We start from the raw sequence: 17,083 nt of genomic DNA on the forward strand, positions 1-17,083 counted from the left end.
AAGATTTGCATCAGCCTTTGATAGTAGGCTAACATAACTAATATAGACACTTTCATCATGTGTTGCCTTCATTATAACACTTATATAAGGCTTTTAATTTTTTGCGGCTCCAGACAGATTTTTTTGTTTATTTTTGGTCCAATATGGCTCTTTCAACATTTTGAGTTGCCGACCCCTGCGTTAACAACTAGGCCACTGAGCAGGTATTGACAGTACCTAAAGGTGCACTCTGCCACAAACTGGCTTTCTCGTCGTAGTACAGATGATGGGTAGGCTCCCGCTCCTCCATCGCTGTGTCTGTTTTACTTCCGGTTCACTGACATAGGAAAAAAATTGCGAGTATTGCGAGATCTCCATGTCCTTTTAGGGGCTCCGTATTATTTGCTGTAAAGGAGGGGATATTTCTTAGTTTTGGCAAAGCGGCTCCACACTGTCGCAATCTTTTATACACAAAAAACTATTTATGATGCAGGGTACAACATCACCGAAAAAACATGTTTTTGGTCCGTTTTTTTTCATTTCTGACGAGTTATTTTTTCTTTTTGTTCAATGAAAAAAAGAAAACAAAAGAACAACACAGCAATGTCCCTTTAGGGCCTCTGTATTATTTGCTGTAATGGAGGCGATATTTCTTAGTTTTGGCAAAGCGGCTCCACACTGTCGCAAGCTTTTATACACAAAAACCTATTTATGACCAGTGTTGGGACTGACGCATTACAAAGTAAAGTTATTTTTTTATATTCAGTAACTCAGTTACCGTTACTAAATGATGCGTCACTGCGTTATTTTACATTATTCTTTATATAGTATCGGCAAGAAACTGAGAAGATCTGAGTGCGTTTTATTGGAGAGTTGCAGTTGCGTCTTTCTGATTCTTCTTGTATCACGCTGTGTGTGTGAGTGTGTGTGTGGGGCGGGGGGCGCGTGTCTATTAGGGCTGAAACGACGCGTCGACGTAGTCGACGTCATCGGTTACGTAAATACGTCGACGCCGTTTTTGTGCTTCGACGCGTCGCATATTTACGTCACACTACCGTCATGGCGGAGCGCAAAGCAGACGATGCGAGCGGTGCGAGCGAGGGGAAAAAAGCACGCCAAAAGTCGTCAAAAGTGTGGGAGTATTTCAATAAACGGCCTAAGAAGAAACGCTACTTTTACTCCGCTACTTTTATCTACATTCAGCTCGCTACTCGCTACTAATTTTTATCGATCTGTTAATGCACACTTTGTTTGTTTTGGTCTGTCGGACAGACCTTCAAAGTGCCTGCCTTACTGGTGACGTTTCACTCCGTTCCACCAATCAGATGCAGTCACTGGTGACGTTGGACCAATCAAACAGAGCCAGGCGGTCACATGACCTGACTTAAACAAGTTGAAAAACGTATTGGGGTGTTACCATTTAATGGTCAATTGTACGGAATATGTACTGTACTGTGCAATCTACTAATAAAAGTTTCAATCAATCAATCAAAAGTGTGAAGGAAAAAAAGACTACTTTTTATTTCAACCGTACATCCCGTCAAAAGCCTAAAGACTGACTGCACAGTTCCTGTCTTCACAATAAAAGTGCCGCTCCATCGCGCCGCGCTTTCAAAATAAGAGTCTCCGAAAGCCAGCGCAAACAAGCTAGCAAGCTACGGAGTTTGCCGCCGATTTATTTCTTGTAAAGTGTATAAAAACGAATATGGAAGATGGACAAATAAGATACCAAAAACCAACCACTTTCATGTGGTATTAGACAGAAAGGAGGAACTTTTTTTCTCCTCCATTTGAAAACGTGGACGTTATAAGCAATACTGTCTGTTTACAATCAATGCAAGTCATCAGAATCAGGTAATACACCAACTTATATTCTTGTCTTCATGAAAGAAAGGAATCTATATGTGTTAAACATGCATGTATATTCATTAAAACACCTTTAACATGTAAACAAAAACGGCAAAATAAATAAATATAAATTATATACTGTATATATCAATGTATATATATATATGTGTATGTACCGGTATGTATATATATATATATATATATATATATATATATATATATATATATATGTGTGTGTGTGTGTGTGTGTGTGTGTGTGTGTGTGTGTGTGTGTGTGTGTGTGTGTGTGTGTGTGTGTATGTATGTATGTATGTATATATATATATATATATATATATATATATATATATATATATATATATATATATATATATATATATATATATATATATATATATATATATATATATATATATATATATACAGTATGTGTATGTTACTCATCAGTTACTCAGTACTTGAGTAGTTTTTTCACAATATACTTTTTACTTTTACTCAAGTAAATATTTGGGTGACTACTCCTGACTTTTACTTGAGTAATAAATATCTAAAGTAACAGTACTCTTACTTGAGTACAATTTCTGGCTACTCTACCCACCTCTGCTAATAATGTTGTTGTATGCACAACGGCTATAAACGAACATTTGAAAAGAAAACACCCGACAGCGTTCTTGCCATCACCATCAACTAGTCAATCGTCCGCGTGAGTATACGTTGTCATCATTACACAAAAACATGAATGTGTCATTTGTATCTGCGTTGTAAATTCATAAACTAAAACACTGTTTCGCTCTGAGAGGCGCGTTTGGCGTGCCTGTTCAGTGTTTACAAAGATGCGCTCCTCTTTAACGCTAACGTTAATTAGTTGTGCAAATACCTTTTACAACATTAACAGTTACCGTACATATACTATGTACAAACCAACAATTAACTTTCACTTTAATCATACTATCATTGTTGTGTTATTAAGCAAAATAAGCAATACTTTTACTTTTGTTGAAATGTTTACACTGTTACAGAATATTTCGTTTTGCACTTTTTTGTATTGGATGTTTATCTTTATTTTTGCACATTTTAGCAAATAAGCAATACTTTTACTTTTGAAATGCTTATACTATTGCAGAATATTAAGATTGCACCGGATGTTTACTTTTATATTTGCACATTAAAAAGCAAATAAGCTACTTTTAATTTTGTTAAATGTTAAAAGTTTTAAATGTTTACATTGTTACAGAATATTTTGTCATGTTGTTGTCAATGTTGACTGAGTGGCCATACTTTTTTTTTTTTGTAAATAAAAGCCATGCCTTTTGAAAAAACTGGCCTACATTTATTTTTTCATCTTCATTTTAAATAAAAAAAATAATCGGTAAAAGGAAAAATAATCTATAGATTAATCGAAAAAATAATCTATAGATTAACCGATTAATCGAAAAAATAATCTATAGATTAATCGATAGAAAAATAATCGTTAGCTGCAGCCTTAGTGTCTATGTTTACTAACAAGACATCATGGCGGAGCCGAAGCCGAGTTTCTTAACATGGAGATATTCTCACTACTTTTCTTTTGTCGAGCACAGAGAAAATAACATTTTAGTTAAATGTAAGTTGTGTCTTGGATCAAAGATCCTATCTAGTGCCCAAAACAGCTTGCTCCTGATGGGTCGTGGTTAGCGCCTTACATGGCAGCTCCCGCTATCAGTGTGTGAATATGTGTGTGAATGGGTGAATGTGGAAATAGTGTCAAAGCGCTTTGAGTACCTTGAAGGTAGAAAAGCGCTATACAAGTATAACCCATTTACCATATATTTCTTAGTTTTGGCAAAGCGGCTCCACACTGTCGCAAGCTTTTATACACAAAAACCTATTTATGACCAGTGTTGGGACTGACGCGTTACAAAGTAACGCGTTACTGTAACGCCGTTATTTTCGGCGGTAACAAGTAGTCTAACGCGTTATTTTTCTATATTCAGTAACTCAGTTACCGTCACTACATGATGCGTCACTGCGTTATTTTATGTTATTCTTTATATAGTATCGGCTAGAAACTGAGAAGATCTGAGTGTGTTTTATTGGAGAGTTGCAGTGTCGTCCTTCTGATTCTTCTTGTGTCACGCTGTGTGTGTGGGGCGGAGGGCACGTGTCTGTGTTTACTAACAAGACATCATGGCGGAGCCGAAGCAGTTTCTTAACATGTAGATATTCTCACTACTTTTCTTTTGTCGAGCACAGAGAAAATAACATTTTAGTTAAATGTAAGTTGTGTCTTGGATCAAAGATCCTATCTACTGCCCAAAACAGCTTGCTCCTGATGAGTCGTGGTTAGCGCCTTACATGGCAGCTCCCGCCATCAGTGTGTGAATGTGTGTGTGAATGGGTGAATGTGGAAATAGTGTCAAAGCGCTTTGAGTACCTTGAAGGTAGAAAAGCGCTATACAAGTATAACCCATTTACCATATATTTCTTAGTTTTGGCAAAGCGGCTCCACACTGTCGCAAGCTTTTATACACAAAAACCTATTTATGACCAGTGTTGGGACTGACTGTAAAACGCCGTTATTTTCGGCGGTAACGAGTAGTCTAACGCGTTATTTTTTTATACTCAGTAACTCAGTTAACGTGATGCGTCACTGCGTTATTTTACATTATTCTTTATATAGTATCGGCTAGAAACTGAGAAGATCTGAGTGTGTTTTATTGGAGAGTTGCAGTGTCGTCCTTCTGATTCTTCCCGGGGCGTGTCTGTGTTTACTAACAAGACATCATGGCGGAGCCGAAGCCGAGTTTCTTAACATGGAGATATTCTCACTACTTTTCTTTTGTCGAGCACAGAGAAAATAACATTTTAGTTAAATGTAAGTTGTGTCTTGGATCAAAGATCCTATCTACTGCCCAAAACAGCTTGCTCCTGATGAGTCGTGGTTAGCGCCTTACATGGCATCTCCCGCCATCAGTGTGTGAATGTGTGTGTGAATGGGTGAATGTGGAAATAGTGTCAAAGCGCTTTGAGTACCTTGAAGGTAGAAAGTATAACCCATTTACCATATATTTCTTAGTTTTGGCAAAGCGGCTCCACACAGTCACAAGCTTTTATATACAAAAACCTATTTATGACGTAGGGTACAACATCACCGAAAAAACATGTTTTCGGTCAGTTTTTTTCATTTCTGCCGAGTTATTTTTTCTTTTTGTTCAATGAAAAAAAAAAGTTTTTACATCTAGTTCATGTCCTTTTGATTTTGAAAAAGAAAACTGTTTTCATTTATTGTGTTTCAATTAAAACATAACTTTTGTAGACAACTTTTTACTGCCTTTAAAAAAAAAAGAAATATGAATCATTCTTGGGTCTGCTCTAAAGATGAAGGAGCTTCTGTTCAAAATCTCTTAATCTCCCATCAGCTGCGCCCTTCCCTCCTTTCTCATCACGCACGCATCCCCACGCGGCGCACTTTCATTTCTAGCGACTTGTCTCCTATTGGCTGAGCCGGGTGACGGCGCACTGGCCGCGGCGTGACGCTCTTTCTCCCGGCTCTCACAAGGCGCATCTTCGCGGGCGCGCAGCTGCGTCTCCCACCTGTGGAAGCAGCAAGGAGTTCCCACCCGAGTCAAAAAAAAAAAAAAAAAAAGAGGTGTTGGGAGTCACGCTCGAGTAGACAAAAGTTTTGTTGGCTGTTTCGCACGCAGGATGCGCGGCCATGGCGTGGTGTGACCGCGGGCTGCAGACCCTGCTGGCTATCGCGGGCTCCTTCGCCGCCTTCAGCCTGATGAGCGTCGCCATCGGCACCGACTACTGGCTCTACTCGCGGGCGAACATCTGCAACTCCACCAACGCCAGCGCGGACGAGCAGAGCAACGCGCAGAGCAAGAGAGTCAAAGGCGACCTGACGCACTCCGGACTGTGGAGGATCTGCTGCATGGAAGGTGCCAGATACTTACTACTCTTTGTCTGCGTAAAGTACAACTGTGCAGCTGTGCACTGGCTTCAAAATTCAATGAAATTCAATTAAGCCAAATATTTGATTTTCAGGTGTTTTGTGATACAAAAAAGCCCAGTAATAAATATGTGATGGTTGCTGTAATAATCGCTTTAAGAGTTAAGTCAACTTCTGCACCAATGATGTCAAAATCAACAACACCCAAGGACAACTAAAACATGCAAAATAATGATCTAATTATCATTCAATTACACTGGTAATGAAATAATATCATCCAAAGAGTGAGTTTTAATATTTTGACTTCATTGTAAATAGTTTGCATGTTCTCCCCGTGACTGTGTGGGTTCCCTCCGAGTACTCCGGCTTCCTCCCACCTCCAAAGACATGCACCTGGGGATAGGTTGATTGGCAACACTAAATGGGCCCTAGTGTGTGAATGTTGTTTGTCTATCTGTGTTGGCCCTGTGATGAGGTGGCGACTTGTCCAGGGTGTACACCGCCTTCCGCCCGAATGCAGCTGAGAGAGGCTCCAGCACCCCCCGCCACCCCAAAAGGGACAAGCGGTAGAAAATGGATGGATGGATGGATTTGATTTTCAGGTGTTTTGTGATACAAAAAAGTCCAGTACTAAATATGTGATGGTTGCTGTAATAATCGCTTTAAGAGGAGTTAAGTCAACTTCTGCACCAATGATGTCAAAATCAACAACACCCAAGAACAACTAAAACATGCAACATAATTATCTAATCATCATTCAACACTAAATGGTCCCTAGTGTGTGAATGTGAGTGTGAATGTTGTCTGTCTATCTGTGTTGGCCCTGCGATGAGGTGGCGACTTGTCCAGGATGTACCCCGCCTTCCGCCCAAATGCAGCTGAGATAGGCTCCAGCGCCCCCCGCCACCCCAAAAGGGACAAGCGGTAGAAAATGGATGGATTTGATTTTCAGGTATTTTGTGATACAAAAAAATCCAGTAATAAATATGTGATGGTTGCTGTAATAATCGCTTTAAGAGGAGTTAAGTCAACTTCTGCACCAATGATGTCAAAATCAACAACACCCAAGAACAACAAAAACATGCAACATAATTATCTAATCGTCATTCAAATTTAAGGCCCAGGGGTCAGACCTGGCTCGCCGGTCATTTATTGTGGCCTGCCCGCATCATTTAATGTGACTCGCCACAACATTTAAATTGGCCCGATGGACCATTTATCGAGGCTCGCCTGATTTTTTAAAGTGGCTCACCACATCATTTAACGTGGCTCGCCACATCATTGAACGAGGGTCGCTGCATCATTTATTGTGGTTCACCACATCATTTAAGTTGGCTCGCCCCATCATTTAAAGTGGCTCACCCCATCGTTTAATGTGGCTCGCCACATCATTTAAGGTGGCTCGCCACATCATTTAACGAGGCTCGCTGCATCTTTTATTGTGGTTCACTGCAAAATTTATTGTGGCTCGCCGCATCATTTAACGTGCCTCACACCATCATTTAAAGTGGATCGACACATCATTTAACGTGACTTACCACATTTAACGAGGCTCGCCGCATCATTAATTGTGGCTCGCCGCATCATTAATTGTGGCTCGCCGCATTATTTAAAGTGACTCACCCCATTATTTAATGTCGCTCGTCGCATCATTTAACGAGGCTCGCTGCATCATTTATTGTGGCTCGCTGCATCATTTAAAGTGACTCACCCCATTATTTAAAGTGGCTCGTCGCATCATTTATTGTGGCACGCTGCATCATTTATTGTGGCTCGCTGCATCATTTAAAGTGGCTCGCCGCATCATTTATCGTGGCACGCTGCATCATTTAAAGTGGCTCGCCGCATCATTTAAAGTGGCTCGTCGCATCATTTAACGAGGCTCGCTGCATCATTTATTGTGGCTTGCTGCATCATTTATTGTGGCTTGCCACATCATTTAAAGTACCTCACCCCATCATTTAAAGTGGCTTACCACATTATTTGACAAGGCTCGCTCTATCATTTAAAGTGGCTCACCACATCATTAAAAGTGGCTCGCCGCATCATTTATTGTGGTTCACCACATCATTTAACGAGGCTCGCCGCATCATTTATTGTGGTTCACCACATCATTTAATGTGACTCGCCACATAATTTAACGAGGCTCGTCGCATCATTTATTGTGGTTCACCACATCATTTAATGTGACTCGCCACATCATTTAACGAGGCTCGCTGCATCATTTATTGTGGCTCACCCCATCATTTGAAGTGACTTGCCACATCATTTAACAAGGCTCGCTGCATCATTTATTGTGGCTTGCTGCATCATTTATTGTGGCTTGCCACATCATTTAAAGTACCTCACCCCATCATTTAAAGTGGCTTACCACATTATTTAACAAGGCTCGCCCTATCATTTAAAGTGGCTCACCACATCATTAAAAGTGGCTCGCCGCATCATTTATTGTGGTTCACCACATAATTTAACGAGGCTCGCTGCATCATTTATTGTGGCTCACCCCATCATTTGAAGTGACTTGCCACATCATTTAACAAGGCTCGCCGCATCATTTATTGTGGCTCACCCCATCATTTAAAGTGACTTAAAGTTAAAGTTCAAGTTAAAGTACCAATGATTGTCACACACACACTAGGTGTGGCGAAATTATTCTCTGCATTTGACCCATCACCCATGATCACCCCCTGGGAGGTGAGGGGAGCAGTGGGCAGCAGCGGTGGCCGCGCCCGGGAATCATTTTTGGTGATTTAACCCCCAATTCCAACCCTTGATACTGAGTGCCAAGCAGGGAGGTAATGGGTCCCATTTTTATAGTCTTTGGTATGACTCGGCCGGGGTTTGAACCCACAACCTACCGATCTCAGGGCGGACACTCTAACCACTAGGCCACTGAGTAGGTGCCACATCATTTAACGAGGCTCACCCCATCATTTAAAGTGACTTGCCACATCATTTAACGAGGCTCGCCGCATCATTTATTGTGGTTCACCACATCATTTAAAGTGACTTGCCACATTATTTATTGTGGCTCACCCCATCATTTAACGTGGCTCACTCCATCACTCAAAGTGGCTCACCCCATCATTTAATGTGTCTCACCCCATCATTTAAAATGGTTTGCCGCATCATTTAAAGTGGCTCACCCCATCATTTAACGTGGCTCACTCCATCACTCAAAGTGGCTCACCCCATCATTTAAAGTGTCTCACCCCATCATTTAAAATGGTTTGCCGCATCATTTAAAGTGGCTCACTCCATCACTCAAAGTGTCTCACCCCATCATTTAAAATGGTTTGCCGCATCATTTAAAGTGGCTCACCACATCATTCAACGAGGCTCGCCGCAACATTTAAAGTGACTTGCCACATCATTTAACGAGGCTCGCCGCATCATTTATTGTGGTTCACCACATCATTTAAAGTGACTTGCCACATTATTTATTGTGGCTCACCCCATCATTTAACGTGGCTCACTCCATCACTCAAAGTGGCTCACCCCATCATTTAATGTGTCTCACCCCATCATTTAAAATGGTTTGCCGCATCATTTAAAGTGGCTCACCCCATCATTTAACGTGGCTCACTCCATCACTCAAAGTGGCTCACCCCATCATTTAAAGTGTCTCACCCCATCATTTAAAATGGTTTGCCGCATCATTTAAAGTGGCTCACTCCATCACTCAAAGTGTCTCACCCCATCATTTAAAATGGTTTGCCGCATCATTTAAAGTGGCTCACCACATCATTCAACGAGGCTCGCCGCAACATTTAAAGTGACTTGCCACATCATTTAACGAGGCTCGCCGCATCATTTATTGTGGTTCACCACATCATTTAAAGTGACTTGCCACATTATTTATTGTGGCTCACCCCATCATTTAACGTGGCTCACTCCATCACTCAAAGTGGCTCACCCCATCATTTAATGTGTCTCACCCCATCATTTAAAATGGTTTGCCGCATCATTTAAAGTGGCTCACCCCATCATTTAACGTGGCTCACTCCATCACTCAAAGTGGCTCACCCCATCATTTAATGTGTCTCACCCCATCATTTAAAATGGTTTGCCGCATCATTTAAAGTGGCTCACCCCATCATTTAACGTGGCTCACTCCATCACTCAAAGTGGCTCACCCCATCATTTAAAATGGTTTGCCGCATCATTTAAAGTGGCTCACCACATCATTCAACGAGGCTCGCCGCAACATTTAACAATGTTCGCCGAATCATTAAATTGGCCCGTCGCATCATTTAAATTGGCTCACCTCATTTAACGAGACTTGCCACATTTAATGTGGCCCGCCATATCATTTAAAGTGACTTGCCAGTTTATTTACAATGGCCCACCACGTCATTTGATATGGTCCGCCACAACATTTATGTTTTTTTGGCCGGGGTTTTTTTGCTAATGAAAAATAAACACTTTCCTGCCACTTTGACTCACTATGTCAAAGCTAGTTATTACCAATATGTTGGTACAAATGATAACAATCAAAAGCAGGTGCTCATGCAGTGTTACGGCTACTCTTGCGTTCAAAAAAGTTCGAAAAAATAAGAATAAAGATAGCAGAGTAGTCCTGAGGAGGAGGTCTATGACTCACTAAATGCCTTAATAAGCACTCGCGGAGATATTTCTAGATTCAAATTGATCATAATTTATTTTCACAAACAAAACATTCTCTGTGGTTGACTTCATAATAATCAAAATAACTTATTTAGCGGTAAATAAACTCTTTCACTCCTCACTCCTTCAACATGATGGACAGACAAAGGGCACCCAGCTGTCCTGTCTTCTTAATCATAGGAGGAGGAAGTGGCTCACCAGGAGGAGCGTGAGCAGCTGAAAACAATCAAGAGTCAATCATAATTCATCTAAAACATCCAATAATTCATCAACCTCATCATTGGCATTATTCAATCAATCAATCAATGTTTATTTATACAGCCCTAAATCACAAGTGTCTCAAAGGGCTGCACAAGCCACAATGACATCCTGGGTACAGAGCCCACATAAGGGCAAGGAAAAACTCACCCCAGTGGGACGTCGATGTGAATGACTATGAGAAACCTTGGAGAGGACCGCATATGTGGGTAACCCCCCCTAGGGAAAATATTTGATTTCATTGTCAAAACAATTAATAAATAAATAATATAGATAGGCTCCAACATGCAGATTGTGTCACAACACTACTATACATTTATATTCACTGTTACAAACGGCCCTCAACACAAAGGAGTTGGACACCCCAGTCGTAAAAGACCACAACGTACTGCACCGGGCATCCTTCAAATGTTCATGACCAATGTTCCCTCTAATTTTTCATGTGTGTGAGCAAACGCAAAAACTCCCTGAGCATTCAGTGGAGCCCATGTGAGCAACATCACACGTGCACACTGTGGCTACACCAGCAGCACACCTGTCCCAAACCTGACTAAATTACAAGTTCCATCTCCATCCATCCATCCATTTTCTACCGCTTGTCCCTTTTGGGGTCGCTGGAGCCTATCTCAGCTGCATTCGGGCGGAAGGCGGTGTACACCCTGGACAAGTCCCCACCTCATCGCAGGGCCAACACAGATAGACAAACAACATTCTCTTATTATTATAATCAAATGACAGCAGTCATTTCCATGAGGTTATTTTCTAACATAAGTGTTTAGGCCTACTTACAATGACAATAACAAAAAATCTTGTTTTTCATGAACTGTGTACTTGTATTGTTTGTCTGGGTGGAGGTCCTGCTTTGGAAATAATTTGTACCCCTTTCAGACATTGCATTTAGTTCCCATTAAAACATTCACATGTTGCAAAATGAGATGTAAGCAGGGGATCATGTGTACATTCCTGCAACTTCCTGTTTGTAAAAAATATATTTTTATTAGTATTTATTTAGTATACTAACAGCATTTCATGATTAATATTTATAAATTAAGATTCCTAATAAATGACACTAGAATAAGCATACATTTGATTGGTAAATCAAAGTGTAACGACCTGGAATTACACTTTATGTGTGGTGTTGGAGTTGTCCGACTTTTTGTGTGGTTGTAAAAGCATCACTGGCTAAGTGCCATATGTGCATGTGTTGGCGCAAGTGAGAAAGAGCGAGCGGCTGCTGTTGATATAACAAAGTTGCTTTTGGTCTGGTTTGTACTGCAGAAAATGACCAGTTTTGCTAAATATAATTTTTTTTACTAATGTTTTGGTGATGTGTTCATGGCCGACAATAGAGTTTTGCTCAGTAAAGTGATCAATGGAATTCATGTCCTCAAAACGTCTCGACAGATGTTACAATATTTGAATAATGATGACGAAAACTATTTTCTGTCGTGTCCGCGTGTCGAAAATTGTTATGCGCTTATTTTTTTATTTGATTTTGTGCGTGGCATAGATTTGCCGTGCGCAGAGGACGCTTGAGCAGTGCGCAATTGCACAGGCGCGCACCTTAGAGGGAACGTTGTTCATGACACTAATAAAGTCCACTAAAAAGGTGTTAACTGTCCTTTGAATGAACACTGGCAGACATGTGATCCCCCTCCCAACATGTCAGTGGAGCTTTCTAGTCCCAAACCTGGTAAAACAAAAATGGGGAGGGGTTGCAACACAGTTTTAATTTGTGGTGGGCCACCACAAATGAAAACTTAGACATAGTTTTAGATTTTTTTTTGCTAGCTTATTCTCTTTTAAAATGCGTATTTTTAATGTAACTGAATAGGGTGTAGTTACAAAACTATCCAGTAGATGGCAGCAGTACTCTGCATAGTCAGCGCACTCAAACTGTAGCTAACAACTTCATTGACAACCTTGTCCTTATGCTCTAAGTTCCTCATCTCCAAAATAATACATTTCTCAAAATGAGAAATTTTCTGATCAGGGTTTTATGCGGCCGATTCCGATCATCTATGAACACGATCGTCCGATACCAGTACCGATACTGATCACGTTTATTAACTGTAAATATTTCAATCTATTTATTGTGAGTGCTATTGACAGTTAAGCAACATTTAAACTACTTACTTATTCTCTTTTGTTTCATAAAATAGTTTGAGCAAAACAAATTTAATAGAACTAACAATAGAAAAAAACTCTTCCTGTGTCCAAGGGATTGTTCTCGGATTTTGTAAAAATTAACAGATACAACAAAAAAATATTTTTAGAAAATGAAAATAATGATCTAATCACTCTATTATCGATCATGTGTTGATATTACCCTTGGTGTCGACACCATTAATTTATGGATGGATCCACAGCTTTATACGGAGCCCCTAAAGGGACAAGGGGGGGAACATTTTTTTAATAATAATTTTATTTTAATAAATTTTTTTTTTAGACATGTATCTCGTGCGCACTAGAAATTATTTATAAAGTTATAAAAAAAAATAAAATAAAACATTTATAATTTTTTTTAGACATGTATCTCGTGCGCACGAGATACATGTCTAAAAAAAAAAAAAAATTTTTTTTTTTTTTTTAATAACTTTATAAAAAGTATTTCGTGCGCACGAGAAAAAATGTCTTGTGCGCACGAGATACATGTCTAAAAATAAAAATAAAATACAAATAATTATACAAAATTTTTTTTCCCCCATGTCCCTTTAGGGGTCCGTAGTTTTATCGTCTTTCTAGACTTTTATTAATCTACTTGTAAATTTCCTGACAATAACTGCTTACTTTCTGTTGCAACGTGGTTCCATCTACATTTCTTAAACTTTAATAAACACTTATTTGTTGGTGTTGCTTAGCCAGCGACAAATACACACATACCTATTTAATGCTAGCTTAGCAGTTAGCTTAGCTATTAGCCTGCCTGCTTTCTTTGTGTAACATGTTTAGCCTCACTCCTAATATAAGATACCAAGAAATGCAGTTTATTTGCTGCAAAGGAGGTGATAATTCTTAGTTTAGGGAAGCAGCTCAACACAATTAGCTGCTAGCTTGTCAGCAGGAGGACTAAAAATAAATAACATTTTAGCCAGAGGGGATCGCCGTTTGTTTGATTAATGCCTTTTGAAGTGGTTTTCTTTTTCAGTGTCAAAGAGCAACAACTTGATCTAAAAAACGGTTAGATTTTTATTTAATTTATATCCATCCATCCATTTTCTACCCCTTATTCCTTTTTGGGGTCGCGGGGGCGCTGGAGCCTATCTCAGCATTTATATCATATAACAAAAATAAAACCGACCAGTCAGCAGAAATACAAAAATGGACGAAAACATGTTTTTATTTATATCTCCACACCAAAATGTTCTTTCTACTCAAAGATTCAAAGCGTTTGTACACAAAAGCATATGTATGATGCAGGATATAACATCACACTGTTTTTACCGAAAAAAAACCTTCCTGTTCCGGAGTGTAAAAAAACATAATTTTGGTCAGTTTTTTTTATTTCTGCTGAGTGATTTTTTTCTTTTTGTTGAATGAAATAAAATGAAAAGAAAAACGTTTTTACATCTAGTTTAGGGTTGTACAGTATACTGGTACTAGTATAGTACCGCGATACTAATGAATCATAGTCGGTACTATACCGCCTCTGAAAAGTACCGGTCCGCCACCCCCCTGCCCCTCTGTCGTCGTCACGTCGTGTCATTGCTGGTTTACGAGCAGACGAGCATGTTCGGCAGCGCACAACACACAGAGTACTTACAAACAGACACAGTGTGTAGACAGAAAAGGGAGAACGGACGCATTTTGGCTTAAAAACTAAGGATAAAGGAGACGGCAGTGTTTTAGCTACTTCTAAATCACTAATCCTTGCCTCCATGGCGACAAATAAAGTACGTTTCTTACAAGTATCATCCCTGCAGGACGAGGAATAGCTAAACATGCTTCACTACACACCGTAGCTCACCGGCGGCACAATGTAAACAAACGCCATTGGTGGATCTACACCTGACATCCACTGTAATGATATCAAGTACAGGAGCGTATCTAGTCGATACTATTATGATTATATCGATATTTTTTTGCATCACAAAATCTTCTTTTGTTTAAAAAAAATATATATTATGTTTATAAACTCAGAAAATATGTCCCTGGACACATGAGGACTTTGAATATGACCAATGTATGATCCTGTAACTACTTGGCATACCCAAATTTGTGGTATTATCCAAAACTAATGTAAAGTATCAAACAACAGAAGAATAAGTGATTATTACATTTTAACAGAAGTGTAGATAGAACATGTTAAAAGAGAAAGTAAGCAGATATTAACAGTAAATGAACAAGTAGATTATTAATTGATTTTCTACCACTTGTCCTTAATAATGTAGACAAAATAATAGGTAGTTAAATGACACAATATGTTACTGCATGTCAGCAGACTAATTAGGAACATTTGTTTACTTACTACTAAAAGACAAGTTGTCTTGTATGTTCACTATTTTATTTAAGGACAAAATTGCAATAAGAAACATGTTTAATGTACCCTAAGAATTTTTGTTAAAATAAAGCCAATAATGCCATTTTTTGTGGTCCCCTTTTTTAGAAAAGTATAAAAAAATATTGGTATCAGGACAACACTACTCAAGTTATTGTTCTTCGACACTGAAGAAAAAAAACTTTCATTTTTTTGTGTTTCAAATAAAATTCATGAAAAGAAATTTCAGTGACCAAAACAGTCAGTGAACGCATCGCCAGCTTGATGGCAATTTTAGTGAAATACACATAGATAAGCAGATACTAATATTGTGTGAAAATACATATTAATTATTGCATTGAAACGGATTATTTTGAACTGAGAGCTCAGCAGTTGAAATAATTGACTTGGCACTAAAAGATACAAAATTAGTGTCTGAAGGACACATCAACTTTTCAGGATTAAAACATGAATGTCTCAATAAAAGTAAAGCACTGTTATTTTGAGACACTTAACACCACATAAGTAAATAACTATTATGGGATGCGGATCTATTCAAAGTACGCAGCAACATGTAGCATTGAAACATTTTGAACAATTCTGAATCCAGACGGCGATCCAAAACCTCATCACTTGTTTCTTATCCCATCTCTGACATCCTCAAAATGTTGTCTTAGCTTTGTGAGTTATATTGCTAACTAACTCGCGATATAAAATGTCATATCACGGTTATCATGAGCAAAATTATCTTTATAATGTGCTCAAAAAGTACACGCCGACATCTTTTGACCAAGTTTTGTTTTGAATTACTAAAATAAATAGACACTGTTCAAAAACCCACTATTTTGAATGTTGACAGACAGTGTTTTGCCGTCCTACTCTGTTTAGCGGTCTTTGAACGCACCGAAATAACACCGCCGCCTAGTATTTCTCTGAGCATAGAACGATCACTCTGTGCTAAGAGAGCACAATTGAATCAGACAGTCATGTGTTCATACAAGTTTAATTTGGGGTATGTTGATTCTTATGGGGAAACACATTAATGTCTCTTGTTTTCATGTTAACATTTAAGCTAGCGAGTTGGCACCAGTCAGTCCGTGAATTTATCAAAGTCTATCGAACACGGTTTTTAAATTGAAAACGATAATATTATCCGTTGGGAGTTTTATCACGGTATTATAGTTTATTGTTATATCCCTAGTGTCTTGTAGTCATGTTAGCATTTAAACATTTGAGTTTATCCAAGTGTGGCTATTAGGCACATTTTTATATCATTTTAATTCAAAACAGTAATAATAACCGTGGGGAGTTTTACCACAGTTATCGTTACTACCGTTTATTGTTCTACCCATAGTCTTTTGTATTCATTTTAGCATTTAAGTTAGCGAGCTGGCGCAAGTCAGTCCTTAAGTTTATCAAAGTATCGTTATCAATCACGGTTTTTTGGATCATTTTGATTGAAAACAATAATACTTTCCGTTGGGAGTTTTACCATGGTTATTATTAATATACAAAACACAAAACCAGTGAAGTTGGCACAATGTGTAATTTGTAAATAAGACACATTATTTAATGTTTGAACTGAGAAACACTTTTTTTTTTTTTGCAAATAATCATTAACTTAGAATTTAATGGCAGCAACTCATTGCAAAAAAGAGGGCTCGGGGGAATTTTCACCACTGTGTTACATGGCCTTTCCTTTTAACAACACTCAGTTAACGTTTGGGAACTGAGGAGACCAATTTTTGAAGCTTTTCAGGTGGAATTCTTTCCCATTCTTGCTTGATGTACAGCTTAAGTTGTTCAACAGTCCGGGGGTCTCCGTTGTGGTATTTTAGGCTTCATAATGTGCCACATATTTTCAATGGGAGACAGGTCTGGACTACAGGCAGGCCAGTCTAGTACCCGCACTCTTTTACTATGAAGTCACGCTGTTGTAACACGTGGCTTGGCATTGTCTTGCT

At 39.0% G+C, this 17,083-nt stretch overlaps 1 protein-coding gene and 1 long non-coding RNA gene across 3 annotated transcripts in view; one reads left to right on the forward strand and one right to left on the reverse strand.

The window, feature by feature from the left end:
* Positions 1–17,083, reverse strand: part of LOC133570149 (uncharacterized) — a 165,528-nt gene that overhangs the window by 30,875 nt on the left and 117,570 nt on the right. The gene's annotated exons all lie outside the window — the stretch shown is intronic.
* Positions 5,522–17,083, forward strand: part of LOC133570145 (voltage-dependent calcium channel gamma-4 subunit-like) — a 43,702-nt gene continuing 32,140 nt past the window's right edge. Inside the window, exon 1 of the mRNA XM_061922853.2 lies at positions 5,522–5,747. Coding sequence (XP_061778837.2) covers positions 5,522–5,747 — 226 coding nt within the window. The remainder of the gene's footprint in view (positions 5,748–17,083) is intronic.

The sequence above is a fragment of the Nerophis lumbriciformis genome, linkage group LG27 (assembly GCF_033978685.3).
Source record: "Nerophis lumbriciformis linkage group LG27, RoL_Nlum_v2.1, whole genome shotgun sequence".
Taxonomy (NCBI): Eukaryota; Metazoa; Chordata; class Actinopteri; order Syngnathiformes; family Syngnathidae; genus Nerophis; species Nerophis lumbriciformis.